This window comes from Arachis duranensis, chromosome 10, assembly GCF_000817695.3.
Source record: "Arachis duranensis cultivar V14167 chromosome 10, aradu.V14167.gnm2.J7QH, whole genome shotgun sequence".
NCBI classification, from domain to species: Eukaryota; Viridiplantae; Streptophyta; class Magnoliopsida; order Fabales; family Fabaceae; genus Arachis; species Arachis duranensis.
The window spans coordinates 89,841,659-89,859,335 of record NC_029781.3 but is presented as its reverse complement, the minus strand read 5'-3'; the positions used below and the strand labels follow the sequence as shown (position 1 = coordinate 89,859,335).

Sequence of the window (17,677 nt, the reverse complement as noted above, 5' to 3'; positions counted from 1 at the left end):
ATAAATATTAAATTATTATTTTATTAATTTATATGTGCAAATTTTGAAAAAACGTGGATACAAATTTTATTGATATATAAGTACAAATTGTATTGGTCGATGTGTGTAAAATTCTAGTAAATATATGTATTAATTATATACTTCTTGTATACAAAAGGTCTGTAAATATGGATATAAATTATTACTAACTAAGTACTGAAAAAAATGATAATATTTACTAGCAATGTAATATTACTCTTCAAAAAAATCAATGAAATCGAAAATAAAAAGATATTGGTACCAAAAAATTTTCTTATAACGATTTTTTTTATTTTAAACAATGAACATGTGGTATGTAGGAGTGTTGGTGGTGCGGTTTGGATCAGTTTTGAATAAAAAAACTCACCCGATCTGAACACTAATTTTACTTACAGTATGATTTAGATTGGATGATGTTTTTAAAAAAATCGGTCCGATCTGATCCAATTTTAAGCTGTTTGGATTAGATTGAATTTGCGGTTTTGTAAATTAAAAAAATTAAATACATAGAACAAGTCTCAAACATCAAATTCTAAATAATCAATAATGACTTAACAAGTCTTAATATCTTAAAAAATCAACGATAACATAATAATAGAAATAAAATTATAGGTTAACTAAAATAAATAAATAAATAATATTTTAAACATAAAATATTTATTAAATAATAATAATACATGAATAATATAAAAATGTATAACAAATTGAATATATTATAAGTCTAATTGTAAATATAATAATAAAATAATAATATTAGATCACATCATGCGGTTTGGATTAGATTTGATCGGTTATGAAAAATAAATTTGAAATTCGATCCAATCCAGTTTGCAAAAAATAAAATCTAATTAAATCCAAATTCGTGCGATTTTAATCGATTTTATTGAATTGGATGAACAATTTAATTTGGATCGGTTTAAATTTAAACATCCTAGTGATATAACTTATATTAAATACAAGATATATAATTAATAATTTTTTCTTTTCATATAAATTATACTATATTTATTATATTGATAATATTTAATTTAGAATTCGCATTAACTTGTAATGTGATTTATAAATTAAAAGTAAACTTGAGTTCACTTAATTTCGTTTAATCTAGTTTGTTTTTTACAAGTAAAAATTTAATGATAAAATAAAAAATAGTTAATTGATATTAAATTTATCTAACTTTTTCATAAAAAAAATTATACTAATTAATTAAAAAATATTAATTATATACATAACAAATAATATAAAATATATTTGAATACTTTTTAAATAGAAGAATAAATTAGAAGAGGATCTAATTCTATTTGTGTAGTGAGTATATAGTGGGGTAAGAAGAAAACAAAGGAAGAAATGGATTGGGTTAGGTGGTTGAGGCTTGTTACAGATCATCAACCAACTTTTGAAAATTAAAAGAAAAAGAAAAATAAAAATGAGTTAGTAGTTCGTACGTACGATATTCCAAAATTGACCCTATCTTTTATAAAGCAATGTTCTGAGCAACTTGTTTTCCTTCTTTCTCTTCTCCGTCCATTTACAATCAATTTCAACAATTTCCTGTTTCTTTCCACCAATTCTAATCCAATCCAATCCAATTTTTATCCATCAAACTTCCTCTTGCTTCTGCTCTCTCCTCTCTCCTATATCATTTTCTTTACCTGAAGCTAAAGATTCTGCGCCTTCTTTTTGCATTCATCTTCTTCGGCATCAGCTACGAGCATAAGATTTTGCAGAAGAAAAATCCGGAGCACGAACCAGTTTGGTTTGGTTTGAACTTTTTTTTAGCTATTGTTTGGTTGTTGGGTATAAGAGATGGAGAGGGTTGTGGGAGGAAAGTACAAGATCGGTAAGAAAATTGGAAGCGGTTCCTTCGGTGAAATTTATATTGGTAAAATAACTTTCTTTTATTTCTTCTTCTTACTCTCTTATTATTATTATTATTTTTTCTTTTTAAGTTTATTGATTTTTTCTCTGTGCTTGTGCTGATCATGTTTAAAATTTTTTTCTTGGCAGCTACAAATATTGAGACCTCTGAGATTGTGGCCGTCAAGATGGTGCGTCTTCTTCTTTCTTACTTAAAAGTTGATTTGCCTTCATTTTTTATTTTTAATCAAGAAAAAAAAAAGAATTGTGCTAATAATCATGCATGGCATGATGTATAAGAACATGAATAAGTTGGGGGATCAACTTCTACTTTGTCGTTTGTTTATTTATTTTAAAAAATTGAAGTAGGTTGGGTTGGATGGTGTTGTTTGATAATTGATATTAGAAATGGGGGAATTTAGAAATGCAGCTGATATATGAACATAAATTACATGCCTAAATTATGATATATGAGCTGATATATCATAACTTATGCATGTAAATTTATTATTACTATTATTATTATTTGAAAAAATTCAGATTGAAGTAAAAGATTCATTACTTGATTATAGCAATCTGTTGTTCCATGTTTGCTGTTGATGAATTGTTATTTGAAATTACTGAACTAAGGCCAATTGTTTCAATGCATGATAGATAACACATGAAAACTTGGGTCGAATTTTTAAATAGACAACTACACTTGCTAGAAAGTTTATAATTTGTTTCATAATCTCTTGGGTTTCCTTCATATTCAGCATTTCAAGAGCTATTTTATGTACTTAATAGTTATTTATAGCGGCTGCATTTCCTATTTTGTAGGAGAACAAGAAAACCAAACATCCACAGCTGCTCTATGAGGCAAAGTTGTATAATCTTCTTCAAGGAGAAAGTAAGTTATAACAGAAGTGCTTCGAATGTGTAAACGTTCTGATAACATTTGCCAAGAAGGTTAAATGTTTATGATTCCCCTTGCCTTTTCTGTTTCAGGCGGTGTACCAAGTATGAAATGGTGTGGCATTGATGGAGAAAATAATGTTCTAGTTATTGATCTTCTGGGACCGAGTCTCGAGGACCTTTTTGTCTATTGCGGGAGAAAATTTACATTGAAAACGGTTTTGATGTTGGCTGATCAGATGGTAATTACTGTTTCCTTGCTTTGATTTTCAAGAAGGCGGCATTTGTTCCTTGCTTTTTCTTGATATTACCATGTCATCTGCATATTATTTGAGCAGTTTCGACTCTTAAATAATTTTACTTATTTGTAGTCATAGTTCACATTAGTGAAAAGTTTCAATGAAAGTGTAAAGTGAAATCTGTTTTATTTACTGGATTACAGCTTACGAGAATCGAGTACCTACATTCGAAGGGATATTTGCATAGAGACATCAAACCAGATAACTTCCTTATGGGTCTTGGGAGGAAAGCAACCCAGGTAACATGCCAGAATTCGCTCGATCCCTTTCATTGCTAGACTCGCTACCAAATTCATGCTTAACTTTTTTCGTCGATTTGTTAAATTTACAGGTTTATATTATTGACTTTGGACTTGCAAAAAGATATAAGGACCTTAGCACAAATAAACATATTCCTTACAGGTATATTTTTGTTTCATTATTCGTTTTTTATCGTTTCTTGTTGTGTCTATGTTTTTCCATGTCTATTGTTGCCTAATTTTTTATTCTCCCTCCCCCCACCCAACTTTGATGAACTCATCCAGAGAGAATAAAAACTTAACAGGAACTGCACGCTATGCAAGTTGTAATACTCACATAGGAATTGGTAAGTAGAAAGAAATTTTCCTTCTTTACATCATACAGATTGCAATTTACGAATTTCTCACCATTTGGATTCTATTTTGTCAGAGCAAAGTCGTCGAGATGATTTAGAGTCTCTTGGCTATGTTCTTATGTACTTCTTAAGAGGAAGGTATGTTTTTTTCCACTATCCGTTCTAACTTTCCAGACATATTGAGCTTTAAAAAAATGTTGCATATCAATTGAACAAGAAACGGGTCTTGACCATCTAGTTTTTGTGTTTCAGCCTTCCCTGGCAGGGTCTGAAAGCTGTAACCAAAAAGGAAAAATATGATAGGATTTGTGAGAAGAAGTTGTCAACTCCCATTGAGGTATGTGTGTGTTTTTCAGTTTGATAAAATGATTGATCTCCGAACTTATCATTGAGTACTTGAAACCTTGACTAATATTGATATTTTTTGCTCCTAGATGCTTTGCAAGTCATATCCCGTGGAGTTCGCTTCTTACTTTCATTATTGCCACTCCTTGACATTTGATCAACTACCAGATTATGGATTCTTGAAGCGCTTGTTTCGTGATTTGTTCTCTCGTGAAGGTTTTGACTGTTTGCTTTTATATACTTGATTTGATTTTAACTAATTTGTCAGATAACAGAAAAATTAGTCTATGCTTAGTAAGTGTAATAATTTGCTTATGAGTTAGTATTTTGATGGTATCAATTAACACTAATCCTAGGATTTCAAAACTTCACCGTATGTGTTATATTTTTCTTCTTCCTTCTTGTCGAAATAATCTTATTCGGCTGAATTCAATGTGCAGGATTTGAATCTGACAATTTGTTTGACTGGACCATTCTAAAGTACCAACAGACACAACAGAGACAGAGACAGATACAAAATCAAACAGCTGTTAGTAGTTTCTCGCTATATTTTTATTACCCTTTTTGAACAACTTTCATGCCATAATTGCGTGTAGTTCAATATTTTTATTATCCTTTTAGAACAAATTTCATGCCATGGATTGATATTGTTAGATGGTATTTCTGATAGTTTCTTTGAATGATGTCCTAATCTTATTCTTTTTCTGACATGATGAGTGTTTGGAAATTTTCAGCCTTCGGCCGCTGTACCTAGCAGTCTAGAACCCATGGCTACGGACAAGAATACAGGTAACTTCATTCTTGTCACTTACAAGGCGAAAAACAATTATTAGAAAATTATCATAATAGCTAACTTAGGTTATTTTCATGAAACTTGTTGTCCAAATCTTAAACACAGAACCTAACAGCTTCTGATATAATCCTAAGATGGGAATATCAGAACATATATTTCCCAACTAACTCTTTCTTATCTTAATTGTTAACTGCATTCCAAGAATTTTCAGCGTAGTGAAGTGATGCTTTATGATCCTGATGCTTCACATTCCATTTCAGGTTCAGGAGTCAATGATTCAGCTCATGTAACTGCAACAAGACAGTTGGCGAACCAGAATCATGATCGTCCAAGCGCAACTGCACAGCCTAAACCATCTGTTGGTCACAATCATAGTTTCAAGAATCAGACTGAGAAACATGTATGTTGTCACCTCCATGAAATTGCAAGTCTTGCATTTCTTGCCTCTAATCCCTCTTTAAATGTGTATTCTTGTCCTTCCTGTGTTTAATTTGAAATTTTACTTAGCTCAGGTAATTCATCTGATTGAGATCACTTTTTTTTTCCGCAGAACGTGAACAACGGTCCATCTACATCATCTGGCTTGCCAAAATCCTCTAAAGAAAATGCATCAAAAGCAGAAAAGCCCTTAGGAAGTTCACACATTGCTCGCGTTTTCGGTAGTAATTCTCGTACTTCAAGCAGTTGGATTCCTTCGCTACGCCGAATTTCTTCAGCCAAATAATATGTAAGAAAATCAGTTATTTACCTAACTTTGGTATGATAGATTAAGCAATGTCGTTTGTAATATTACCCAGCCTCGTATATTGTAATTTACCTTGAAAACATAAGAAATTTTTCTTGCATATTCATTAAATGGTATACAATTAAGTCATGGAATTATATTTGTGTGAGACACTGAGTTGATTTGTTTCAGACAGGTGTTTGAAGTAGCCACCTAGAGCTTGTTTTTCCATGGTCTCTCACATGCCATGGCATTTACTTCACCAGAGCAATAGTGGCATGTTATGTCAAGCCAAAAGAAAAGAAATGCCACTTCCATTTGTAATTTTACCACTTCCAAATGCATAGGTACATACACAACATGCTGGTGGGTAAGTAAGATTCATATGAAAAGGAAGAGGCAGGTGCAAACCTTTGAGGCTTAAGTGAAGAGTTGAACAAGTTTTGGAGAAAACTATGTATGCTTGATTTTATTGGCATGGATGGCATCATGCCACACTTGGCTCAAGGGTTGAATTGAAGAATGAAGATTGTGGGTGTAGACCTTAAAAATTGTGGGAAAGGGTCTGTTTGGCTGGGTTGCATTTTTTGTATTAACAATTAATGAGTTTTATGATGGATGAGTCAAAATATGGATATGGGTGGGTGAGGCCCATGGCATAATCCCTTTCCTTTTTTTCTTTTTTTTTTAATTTAATTTTTGACCTGGTCATCTCAACTTATATCACATTAATCTCTCTCAATCATTCATTATACAAGTTTGATTTATTATTATTATAATTATTTTATCCTTTGTACAGTTAGATTTGTTAGCATACTAATGTAATCACAAATGTACTCCTTTCCTTCTAAAAATGAGAAATGTTTACACTCAATTCAATTCATAGTTTATTTGGAAAAAGAACAAAGAACTTTTTTATATTGTTTTTGCTGAATTTGTTCTTGTAATTATAGTAAATCTTGGTGCCAAAAAGAAAGAAAAAAAGAAAGAGAAGAGCATTACTATATTGGACCTTGGTTTTGGATGAGGTCTGAAATTCGGTTAAAATAGGTTCCACAACTAATTTTATAGTTGAGAAAAATGAGTACAAGTGACAGTCGTTGAAAAGTAGGTGTTGACAATAAACAAAGAGGAAGAAGAATGAGCAAGTGTTGAAAAATGAGTACAACTGATTATTTTTTTGTTTTTATTTTTAGACTCAATATTTTCTATTTTTGAGATTTTATAAAAAAAAACTAAAAATACGAAAAATAGGATTTTCTTATTTTTATTATTTTTAATTTTTATTTCACAACATTGTGAAAATAGAAAATATTGATAATTGAAACAAAACAATAACAACAAAGTCTTGTCCCACTAGGTGGGGTCGGCTATATGAATCAAACGACACTATTATGCTCTGCTATGTATCATGTCTATAGAGAGACCGTTTACATGTAGATCTTGTTTGACCACTTCATGAATGGTCTTCTTAGGTCTTCCTCTATCTTTCACCCCTTGTCCATCTTCATCTCATCCACCTTCTTGACGGGGTGTTTTGTCGGTCTTCTTCTCACATGTCCAAACCACCTGAGACGCGATTCAACTATCTTTTCCATAATGGGTGCTACTCCAACTCTCTCCCTTATATCTTCGTTCCTTATTTTATCCAATCGCGTATGACCACTCATCCATCTCAACATCTTCATCTCTGTCACACTCATCTTATGTTCGTGCTCCCCTTTTGCCGCCTAACACTCCGTACCATAAAGCATAGCCGGTCTTATAGCACTGCGATAGAATTTACTTTTAAGTTTTAAAGACACTTTTTTGTCGCATATAAAACTAGATGCACTCTGCCATTTTGACCAACCTGCTTGGATCCTATGATTTATATCCTGTTCAATCTCTCAATTATCATGTATGATGCACCCAAGATACCTAAACTTTTAACTTTTGGTAGGATGTTTTCTCCAATCTTCACCTCTATATTTGGATTTTTCCTTCTCAGACTACCCTTACATTCCATATATTCCGTCTTGCTATGGCTTATGTGCAGACCATACATTTCTAGAGCTTCTCTCCGTAAGTCCAACTTCTTATTTAGGTCTTCCCTTGACTCTCCCATAAGGATGATATCATCGGCAAAAAGCATTCACCATGGCACAGGCTCTTGGATGTGCTATGTGAGTACTTCCAAGACTAATGTGAAAAGATATGGACTTAAGGATGATTTCTGGTGTAATCCTATATCAATAGGAAATTCCTCTATCACACCACCTTGAGTCTTCACACTAGTTGTGGCCCCATCATACATGTTTTTAATTGCACGAATATATGCGATCTTTACTCTTTTCTTTTCTAAAACCTTCCATAAGACCTCCCTTAACACCCTATCGTATGTTTTTTCCAAATCAATAAGAAAATTAATAAAAATAAAAATTAATAATTTTTTTCTAACTTTTTTCCTCATTCAAACTTTTAGTAATTGTTCGAGTAATTGCTGGCAATTTGCACCTTTAGGTTAAAAGTTACATCATGTATCGGATCATCAATTGATGCCAATTTGCACTTAGACTTCAAAAATATCTATATCTTACATGTATTAAATGAATTATTTAGAATGAAAAATACAAAATTTATGGTAACTAAAGAAGGTTTTCTGTAAATTCTCTGTCACATTAAAATGTAAATAGCAATAAAGTTGTATGTATGTATGATCTTCCGAAATAATAGAAAATAAGAGTAAAACCTCATTTCGGCTCTTAATCATTTCACAAATTTTCATTTCGTCCTTCATCGATTGAAAAATAACATTATGATCCCTCGTGATTAACTCCTTCTGTTAATGTTTCTATCCAAAATTAACGGATCTTGTCTACATGTATCATTAACTCAACATGTGTCAAGCAACTATTTAAAGGGACAAATTATCCTCTGGTAAGCTCGCGGAACATTATTGTTTTGTACATCTCAAAAACGCTTTACTTCTTCTTTTGCCATTGTACTTTACTGCTATTTCTAACGCCACCACCACTAATGCCACTCCATCATCTTCTCATCTCTCTCGGACCAAACCACCCTCATTTTGTTGCCACAACTTATCCAATTTTCACCGTGTCCACCTCCGTATTTATTCCTCACATTTATCTCTATTCTCATGGTCTCACTCATCCCTACAACAATATAATATATCCATTAGATCTTCATTTAGCTTTCGATATCTCCTCTCTCTTTCTCTTTCTCCCATTCGTCCCTCTTGTTTCTTATAAATTTTTAAATTTTATTAATTTTGGATCTATATTTTTGTTTATTTAAAAAAATTGACATTGTAGCTAATAATTTTGTTGTTATTAGAGTTAAGAATTGGTAATATTGTGGACGAAAATGATAGGTAAAATAAAAGTAAGCATGCCGGAGGTAGAGTGAGAGAGGTGTATGTGGTAAAAGAAAATGATGTAGATGATAGAGCGGGAGAAAGTAAATTTGTGACATTAAAGATGGGAGTGAGGTAAAATGATAAAGATTAGTAAGGGAATGGAGGTAGCATGGAGGTAGTGGCAGTTGGGGTGGAGTGAGGAGATGTGACTGTAGTGGAATGAACAATGAAAAGAAGAAGAAGAAGTAAAGCACTTTTGAGATGTGCGTAACGATATCATTCTGCTAACTCATTAGGAGACTATTTGTCTCTTTAAATAGTTGTTTGGCATGTGTTGAGTTAGGAGACTATTTGTCTCTTTAAATAGTTGTTTGGCATGTGTTGAGTTAACGATACACGTAGACAAGATCCGTTAACTCTAGACAAAGACAATAACAAAGGAGGCAGAATGTCAGACAGAATTAATCGTGAGGGGGCTGCAATATCATTTTTCAATCGATGAGGGGGCAGAATGAGAGTTTGTAAAATGGTTAAAGACCGCATTAAAATTTTACTCGAAAAATAAAATTAGAATCTTCAAAGATAGCCATAAAAAATAATTAAAAAAAGAGTGATTCTTTATTATTAATATGTTTATGCAAAAAAAAAAAAAACAATTTGATGTTTGCTCTAGTTTATATTATTTTTTTATTGGTGACATTATTCTAAATCTAACAAGTCAAAAATTAATTCTTTGTAAATTTAAATTTTATTTAAAAATTTACTACATATACAAAGCAAAATTTAAATTCTTAACACTTGTTTAAATAAATAAATGAGTTGACACTCAACTAACTTAAGTTGATTTTCTAATTTATATTATAAGTAGCCTATAACCTATAATTCTATAAAGCACCAAACACTGGCATAGTGGTTTCTTCGCGTGTGAACTGTGTTAACGCACATATTTTTCATATAGCAACCATAATTATTACAAAAGGGTATAAATCCAATCATTATTTCATGGTCTCAAAGTTGATATATAATTGAAGTTATTTAGTAATATTGCCTTATTTATATACGAGGATACTAACTTTAATTTCATTCAATCTAATTGAGTGAAAATTAACAATACTCACTCTTTTCATAGATAATATAAAGTATATACTCTTCTTCAATAACCCTTTCTGTTTTCTTTCTTTTTCAATACATAATAAAATACATGTGAAACTATACAATGTCTTTCAAAATAGAAAAACTAAACATACTCAGTTCACACAAATAGAAATTCCCAACAATCAAATTTGTAAATCAATCTAAAATCAATATTGATAGTAACATAATTATTCATAAATATTATTTGCTTGTTAGGAGATTGAGAAGGTAGTGCTTCGATGTCTCTTTTATTTCTTATTTTTAAATACCCCTATCTATTTTTAAATTGAGCCCCAGGCTTCCTTGCTTCTTGGTAATCATTTTTTTTTTCAATTAAAACGATGCTCCCCTCTTAGTAAAGAAACATAGATATTAATAAAGTAGCACTGCAATTATAAATATTAGAATAGGTATCTATGATCTATATCTATGATTATGATGATGATGATGATGATGATGATGGTGATTAATTAGTGCAACAACCGTAGGCACAGCATAAAATATTATAACATAATCACATCATTATGAACATCATATGTATCTATCTACATTCGTGTGTGTACATATTATTGTTGTGTGTGTGTGATATGTCAAACCCTTCCTTCATTATAACCAAAATATAATGATGGTGTCTACGGCTATTTGAATCCTTCTTTAAAAAAAAATAATAAAAAAGAAAAGAAAAAAAGAAGCACACCATTAGTGTAGATAAATTTGAACTAAATTAAACAAAACCAAATTGGTAGAGCCTTCTGGATGGAAAGTTATTATTAAATTATCTGTTTTTGTAAATAAAATAGAATAAAATAAAGAAACAGCATACTATTAGTAATTAATTGGCCCCCCATAAACTTTACTTTAGAAAATGTGTTAATGGTGACAAAGGAGAATCCATGAAATGATGAACTTGGCTGCCATAAAACCAGGCCTTTCATTGCTTTAATGCATAAAGCACTAAGAAGTGGAAATACAAAAAAAGAAAGCAACAATAAACATATTAAGTTGGAGACATGAATGAATGAAAAAATGCCCTGGGTCCCTTTTTTTTCTACCGCCTTGTTGAATCTTTTTACTTGTCTTTATTACCCTCAATTAAAATATTTTTTATTTTTATTTTTATTTTTCTATCATGTTAACACTTGAAAAGTAATAAATGAGAGTATATATACTTAGCATAACATGACAAAACAAGAATCCATGCTTTTACATATAAAAGAATTTAACTCCTTTTCTGTGATTCTTTACAAGTTATAATTGTAAATGTTGTTAGGTAGTTTTTTAATTTCTTTTGGCTTCATTTCAGGACAAATGTTAATTTTGATTAATATGATAATCATGTTTTATTCATTGTGATGAAAAAATTTGACCCTTTTTCATTATTTTTATTGGAATGAAAGTGAGCTCTACAAATTCCAAATGCTCAATTCATCAGCTAGAGAACATAGATGAGAATGCAGCTTCAGAATGCACACTATCATCATCATGTCCACCACCTGAGACTCCAACAGAGTCTATGGAGTTTCTTGCAAGATCATGGAGTCTCTCGGCAATGGAACTCTCCAAAGCACTTCACTATAACACTAACATCAAGCCTTCCACAACTTCTGCTGAGAACAAGGATTCTGTAAGTTTTTTGCTTTTGGTTCTACTTTGGAATTTGAAAAACCTTTTAATCAGAAATTAGGCCTTTAAAACTACTTTAGTTAGCAAGAAATGCAGCATTTTGAAACTGAAAATCAAGAAGTTAGTTTGAGTTCTATTAATAATAGATTCTATGCTATGCACACACACTTGAGTAAAGGGAAAGAAAAAAAGAGCTAAAAAGAAGAGATTCTAATGAGAAATCAGAAGACCTTTTCACCAAAATCAATGTTTTTTCTTTCTCCTGATTCTAGAATTCTTCAATATTTACAAGCATATATGAATTTCAAAGTGTGTAGCTATTGCTTTATGTATTTACAATGATTCTGATGTAAATTATTTGAGCAGTTACTTAATGGATGTTGTCCTCAGATTTTGCCAAAAGATAGTGATGAAACTAAGGTACTATCATACTGTTTTCACATATAGTATGTTAATCATAAAGTTCATATAGTATGGTAATCATCATTTGGCATTAATATGCTCTAATTAAACTTCACTTTTCACTTTAAAATCATCTATCTGTCTTATCTACACAGTGTGAATTCAGATAAGTCACAACATGTGAGGTTGTTTTGGTTTCTAACTTACAAAACAACTTATTTTTAACATTATGTGCTGCCCATAACGGATAATTATGTCACTGATTGCTTGATATGTAGTTTCACAAAAGGATAAACTAAATGACATAAATCTGGACTTAAACCAAGTAGAGAAATTAATGACAAAAAGTATCCATTATGTGCAGGACTTATTTTTACTCCATCAAGCAATCAATCCAGAATTCCTTTCCAGTCAAAACTTGCTCAGAAATGGGGTACATTACACTCAACCTCATGATTATATACTAAAAATAAAAGCTCAATCATTCATCACTCTTTTTCTGTTATTCTTCTTGTAAACTTTTGCATACTAGCTTTACAAGAGTTTGCTGAGAGGAAGGACAATGGGAAGATGGCTGAAGGATCAAAAGGAGAGGAAGAAGCAGGAAATTAGGACTCATAATGCTCAGTTGCATGCTGCAGTATCCGTGGCAGGCGTAGCTGCTGCCGTTGCGGCCATTGCAGCTTCAATGGCATCATCACAAGAAGTGCCTAATGCCGGCCAAAAAAACAATCCCATCAGTTCTGCCACGATTGCATCGGCAGCAGCCTTGGTTGCCTCTCACTGCATTGAGATTGCTGAGGATATGGGAGCTGAACATGAACAAATCTTAACTGTAGTTAACTCTGCCATTAATGCAAAAACCAATGGAGATATGATGACTTTAACAGCCGGAGCGGCCACAGGTATCAGAACCTCTATGATTCATTTCTCAATCTGCATTTTGCACCAAGTTCTTGCCTCGTGTATTAACTCTTTAGGTGCTATGAACATGTTCTGATAAGGCTGTTGAGGCTTTCAGTTAATAAAGTAGCTCATATGGAGGGTAGTTTTATAGCCGGAGGTAGATGGAGACCAGAAAACCATAGAAGAAATGTTATAAGTTCATATGCCAAAGATGTCATCTAATATTATAATGAAAAACCTACTAAACAAAATGTTATGTTGGAAGCGTTGCGAGGAGCTGCTACTCTAAAGGCAAGGCTGCAGAAGGGGGTTGGAGCGACGACGTTCCCTCTAGTCGATGAAAAATGCGAGGAAGGAAGAGAAGCAAACATCTTGCTGGCACTGGACTCTGTTTTCAAAGGAGGGGAGCTTCTAAAGCGTACAAGAAAAGGTATCCTTAAAATGTTCATAGCAATTGAAGTGAATTAAAACAAATGGCAAATGCATAGAAGTTTATATTTATAACACAAAGTATCCCAATGTCAAATGCAGGAGATCTTCACTGGAAGCAAGTATCTTTCAATATGAATTCAAATTTACAGGTAATTGCTAGAAGACACTCAAAAATCCATCAACAAATAATAGCCATAGGAGATAATCATAACCACTGATTTGTTGATATCTCCAATTAAATAGTTACATGGAATGTTCTAACAAAATTACAACAGGTTATAGCGAAAATGAAAAGCAAGCACATGGCAGGAACATTCACCAAAAAGAAGAAGTGTAAGCTCAAAGTTTCATTCATAACTATTCTTTCCCACAATCTGAAAACCAATGCTTTAAGGTATGGCCTATAAAATCGCAGGTATAGTCACCGGAGTCTGCAGTGATGTCCAAGCTTGGCCGGGAAGAGAGAAGGAAGACTTAATAGAAAAGAGGGCATATTTTGGAATTAAAACTGCAGAAAGGATAATAGAGTTTGAATGTGAGAGTAAAAGAGACAAACAGTTCTGGCTTGATGGGATCCAGTATATGTTGAATTGCCGCGCCAAAGCGGCATAAATATAAACAGAAAATAAAATAAAATAAAATGGCTGATATGGGGTTGCTTTTTCTACTTCTCTTTTACTTTTACTTGATGAGATGCTTATAAAGATGTACATTTGATAGAATAACTGTAAGATTTCACCAAGGACGTTGATAGAGTACAATGATTTCAATGAAGAGGCATAGGATCTAGAACCATTACGTTGTCACTCTAATTCCTTCAGGAAATCAGCATTATCAACAAAAACCTGCATAAGTAATACACAAGTCAAACTTTAAAATACAATAAGATGGTATCATTCTATGCCAAAGTCTCGGGTGAAAATGAATGGAGAACTCAGATGCTAGGTATAGAGAAAAAGCAGTAGGGATAATAGTATTTTGAGTTATGTTAGGTGTACATATCTTGCATCGCAAGTCATCCGACTCACCCCGTCCAACCGTGGATAGAGTGAGTCGGCATGGTGTTTAAAACAAAATATGTTCGCCTAGAATTTCTCACGTTATTTCACATATGATTCATTCCTCTCTTATTACATATCAAACACAAACCACCCATGAATTCATCAACATAGTTGACCTGGTTGAAGGCTTAGAAGAAGCACATAATAAATTCCTTACAATCAAATAGATGGAAAGGTTATGCATACCAATTTCCAACCATCAGGGTCCAAGCAAACTGCTATCTTGGTGTTGATACCTGGCAGCGGCCCAGGTTCACGGATAATCTTGCCTCCACACAGTTTGATTGCTTCTGCACTCTTATACACATCATTTGTGCCTATTGCAATCTGTGCAAACACATAAATGAGTTGCATTCTAACAGTAAGATATAGAAAATAGACACGGAGAACAACACAAAAATCAATAAAACCACTTTCGAAAATGGAAACTAAATAGTATCTACCTGTCCATAGCCATTTCCTTTGTCATAATTAGTGATTCCATAGTTATATGTAAGTTCTAGAACAGTGTTCTTATCTTCAGGACCATACCCCATTGTGGCAACTGTATTCTGTAAACCAATCAGAATCAATGACAATTGATAGCTAAAAATCAATAAAATCATGTTTTTTGTTTTTACTTTTTTTCTTCATAAAATCTAATAAGCAAAGGTCACTGAAAATAAAAACAGAAACCAAACAAGCCAACTTGCGCATGATATTAATAATTGCCATCAGCGTAAGTTTACCTTGTGCTCAGGATTGTCTTTCCTATGCAGAAGTTGCATGCCAAGAGCCTTTTGAAATCCATAAAAACAAGGAAAAATATTAAGCTACAGGAAAGAAAGATGGAATTCACTTCATGAAAGAACCTTTCACATTTTCATCCTAATAGGAGTAGAAAACACTCACTTTCTGATAGAAGACTATGGCACGGTCAAGATCACCTACACGAAGCGACACTTGGCATAGGGGTTCGGAAGTAAGTCCTCTTTCCAAGAGCTCAAATTCATAACCATCAGGATCTTGGATGAAAGAAGTTACTGTGCTGCCACCTTTGACAGGCCCTGGTTCCTTGATAACCTTTCCACCTTTTGCTTTTATCAGATCAACTGCCTTGGCAGCCTAGAAAATTGGAGTAAGGACAATAATCATCATCATTTAAGTCAGAAATTTGATAGAGACATGCAGCATACATGAAAATTGAGCATCAAGAAAAGGAAATGCACCAAAAACCACTCTTAAAAAGACCATTTAGTTTTTAACTTCCTGTGAGAATTTCACAGTTTGAAGATAACAACACACACTGATTAATTGGCTAGTGATGTTATATAAGCTGGTAACTAATGTTCATGAAAAATATAAATTGGTTCTTAATGTACCAATGTGTTCAAATGGAGACTCTATTTTTAAGTTGCTGTTGCTTAGTTCTACAATATCAACAATCATGCTTTGTTTTCTAATTGTTCTATAATAGGAGCTTACATCTTCAACTACAACACCCAAATGACCAAACCCATTTCCAATGTCATACTTGTCCACTCCATAATCTGCAATGATGAAGAAGTACAAACACGAAACATGAGAAGCACAAACTATTTCATGCTAAACAAAAGTTTGTATCTTGCACATCTAAACTCACTGTAGGTAAGCTCAACTGTAAAATTGGAATCTTCAGGGCCATATCCAAGAAAAGCATTTGTGTATCTTTCTTCAGGTATATCACGTTTTCTCAACAGCTTCATGCCAAGGCACTCAGTGTAAAACCTAAATATATATACACATTCCAAAAATGTAATCAAGATTCAAGAATATAGTATTATAATAATTGCATTAATTTAGGGCAATTGAAGCATCATAGGTAGCATACTTTATAGTCTTATCCAAGTCCCCAACACGGTACACAACATGTAAGAATCTTCTATTGTCATTTTTGACCCATTCAAACAAATTTTGCTCTGGTTGAATTAGATTCTCTGCTGCATTAGCCTCTGCTACTCTAAACAATTCTGAACCTTTTACACCAAATAACAGAGATTGGGACTGTGGAATAGCTGAACAAATTGCCATAACAATTCTGTTAATGTAAACAGAGTTATAATATAATTAATTAACTCTAAGTATCAAATGGATAATAATAAAGCTGATGTGAACGGAGGTTAATTACCAAAAGGACCAGAAAGAAGGTGAAAGAGAGCTAGTCTTCTAGAAGGGTTAGGGTTGTAAGAGGAAATGCACATAGTGATAGAAGGGAAACTAAAAGAACAAGTTGTTGATAACATTGAGGATGAGGCCATGGCCATTGCCATTGCCATTTGGCAATGCTGCAAATTGCTAATGAGGCTGGTTGCCTTGTTCTCTTCTTCCCGACTACCTAAACCAAACAGCTCTATCCACCATGAATCATGCATGGACAGTAATTATTGTTAATGGGCTTTTATTAGATTGGGTTTAGCCCATTGTAACTACAACGTTTTGTAGAGTTTGGGCTTTCATTTACATCATTGAGTCTGCTCGTTTTAATTTTCTTTCATCAATTCATTCAGCAAAACCTTTGTATAAAAATTCAGTCTTAAATTTCCAAATTGCGCATATTTATTATTTACCATAATGATTTTGTTAGTATACAATACATTGTTGAATCTCAAGAAGGAAGAAAAACATATTGACAAATTGAACCACTAGTTTTGTTAGTATTCGATGATTATTTTAACTTCTAAGAGGAAAAAAAAAGGTATCGTTGGCATGAATTTTGAGTTGTAAAATGCATGCTCCTACAATCTATGTACAAAACAAAACCACATGGTAAAGTACAATGATGCGGTTCTTTCTGGAATAACAAAAGAAGTTTATGCAAGTATTGGCCTAGTTTATTACCATTGCAACTTGGGGGTAGGTGGGGGAAGAAGGTTGAAGATACAGACCAAAAACAAGGATTGAAGATGTTGTATTTTTTTTAGAGTAAAGTATATTTTTTATTTTTAAAATTTGTTATATTTTTAAATTATAATTTGTTTTAATTTTATCTTTAAATTTTTTTATTTGCATCAATTTTATTCTTATTCTCAAATTTTTTTATCAAACTATATGGTCAATACTATTTTTTTTTAATTTTACCTTCTAAAATTTATTCACTTTTATTATCATCTCTAAAATATTATTTTCTCTCTCTTCCAAATACTCCATCGCCAAACTCGTTATCACTATCGCCACTATTATCACCATATCTTCTCTTTAATCTTATTTTTAAACAGAACAAA

The 17,677-nt window shown here is 32.4% G+C and overlaps 3 protein-coding genes across 5 annotated transcripts; 2 read left to right on the top strand and 1 right to left on the bottom strand.

Moving 5' to 3' along the window:
* Positions 1 to 1,533: 1,533 nt before the first annotated feature.
* LOC107470768 (casein kinase 1-like protein 3) lies at positions 1,534 to 6,412 on the top strand. The gene is made up of 15 exons (XM_016090189.3): positions 1,534 to 1,897; positions 2,023 to 2,063; positions 2,692 to 2,761; positions 2,860 to 3,008; positions 3,209 to 3,304; positions 3,397 to 3,467; positions 3,590 to 3,651; positions 3,735 to 3,798; positions 3,913 to 3,997; positions 4,095 to 4,221; positions 4,446 to 4,534; positions 4,740 to 4,794; positions 5,059 to 5,198; positions 5,349 to 5,525; positions 5,719 to 6,412. Exons 1-14 carry the CDS (start codon positions 1,822 to 1,824, stop codon positions 5,520 to 5,522), a joined length of 1,299 nt encoding a protein of 432 aa, XP_015945675.1. The 5' UTR covers positions 1,534 to 1,821; the 3' UTR covers positions 5,523 to 5,525; positions 5,719 to 6,412.
* Positions 6,413 to 11,379: 4,967 nt separating this feature from the next.
* Positions 11,380 to 14,044, top strand: LOC107470800 (VAN3-binding protein). Of its 2 annotated transcripts, XM_016090218.3 has the most exons (8): positions 11,380 to 11,638; positions 12,004 to 12,057; positions 12,404 to 12,472; positions 12,572 to 12,944; positions 13,211 to 13,375; positions 13,477 to 13,526; positions 13,653 to 13,710; positions 13,793 to 14,044. In XM_016090218.3, the coding sequence occupies exons 1-8, from the start codon at positions 11,405 to 11,407 to the stop codon at positions 13,987 to 13,989; spliced, it is 1,200 nt and encodes a 399-aa protein (XP_015945704.3). In that variant the 5' UTR covers positions 11,380 to 11,404; the 3' UTR covers positions 13,990 to 14,044. The 2 variants fall into 2 exon arrangements, with proteins under 2 accessions (XP_015945704.3, XP_015945705.3); XM_016090219.3 differs by lacking the exon at positions 12,004 to 12,057.
* Positions 13,457 to 16,790, bottom strand: LOC107470801 (probable lactoylglutathione lyase, chloroplastic). Of its 2 annotated transcripts, XM_052255866.1 has the most exons (10): positions 16,585 to 16,790; positions 16,288 to 16,471; positions 16,060 to 16,184; positions 15,903 to 15,967; positions 15,330 to 15,542; positions 15,167 to 15,214; positions 14,882 to 14,989; positions 14,625 to 14,765; positions 14,177 to 14,222; positions 13,457 to 13,885 (listed from the first exon to the last, which is right to left on the bottom strand). In XM_052255866.1, exons 1-9 carry the CDS (start codon positions 16,730 to 16,732, stop codon positions 14,181 to 14,183), a joined length of 1,074 nt encoding a protein of 357 aa, XP_052111826.1. In that variant the 5' UTR covers positions 16,733 to 16,790; the 3' UTR covers positions 13,457 to 13,885; positions 14,177 to 14,180. The 2 variants fall into 2 exon arrangements, with proteins under 2 accessions (XP_052111826.1, XP_052111827.1); XM_052255867.1 differs by lacking the exon at positions 13,457 to 13,885 and having other exon boundaries at positions 14,075 to 14,222; positions 16,288 to 16,494.
* Positions 16,791 to 17,677: the final 887 nt, after the last annotated feature.

What these genes read in the sequence shown, in the direction of transcription:
- LOC107470768 (XM_016090189.3), top strand. Translation starts at nt 1,822, where the DNA reads ATGGAGAGGGTTGTGGGAGGAAAGTACAAGATCGGTAAGAAAATTGGA. An exon ending in ATGTACTTCTTAAGAGGAAG is followed by an intron (nt 3,799 to 3,912) that starts GTATGTTTTTTT and finishes TTTGTGTTTCAG; the next exon opens with CCTTCCCTGGCAGGGTCTGA. An exon ending in TGATTTGTTCTCTCGTGAAG is followed by an intron (nt 4,222 to 4,445) that starts GTTTTGACTGTT and finishes TTCAATGTGCAG; the next exon opens with GATTTGAATCTGACAATTTG.
- LOC107470800 (XM_016090218.3), top strand. Translation starts at nt 11,405, where the DNA reads ATGAAAGTGAGCTCTACAAATTCCAAATGCTCAATTCATCAGCTAGAG. An exon ending in ATATGAATTCAAATTTACAG is followed by an intron (nt 13,527 to 13,652) that starts GTAATTGCTAGA and finishes AAATTACAACAG; the next exon opens with GTTATAGCGAAAATGAAAAG. An exon ending in ATTCACCAAAAAGAAGAAGT is followed by an intron (nt 13,711 to 13,792) that starts GTAAGCTCAAAG and finishes ATAAAATCGCAG; the next exon opens with GTATAGTCACCGGAGTCTGC.
- LOC107470801 (XM_052255866.1), bottom strand. Translation starts at nt 16,732, where the DNA reads ATGGCAATGGCAATGGCCATGGCCTCATCCTCAATGTTATCAACAACT. An exon ending in TACAGTTGAGCTTACCTACA is followed by an intron (nt 15,968 to 16,059) that starts GTGAGTTTAGAT and finishes TCATCATTGCAG; the next exon opens with ATTATGGAGTGGACAAGTAT. An exon ending in AAGACAATCCTGAGCACAAG is followed by an intron (nt 14,990 to 15,166) that starts GTAAACTTACGC and finishes ATTGGTTTACAG; the next exon opens with AATACAGTTGCCACAATGGG.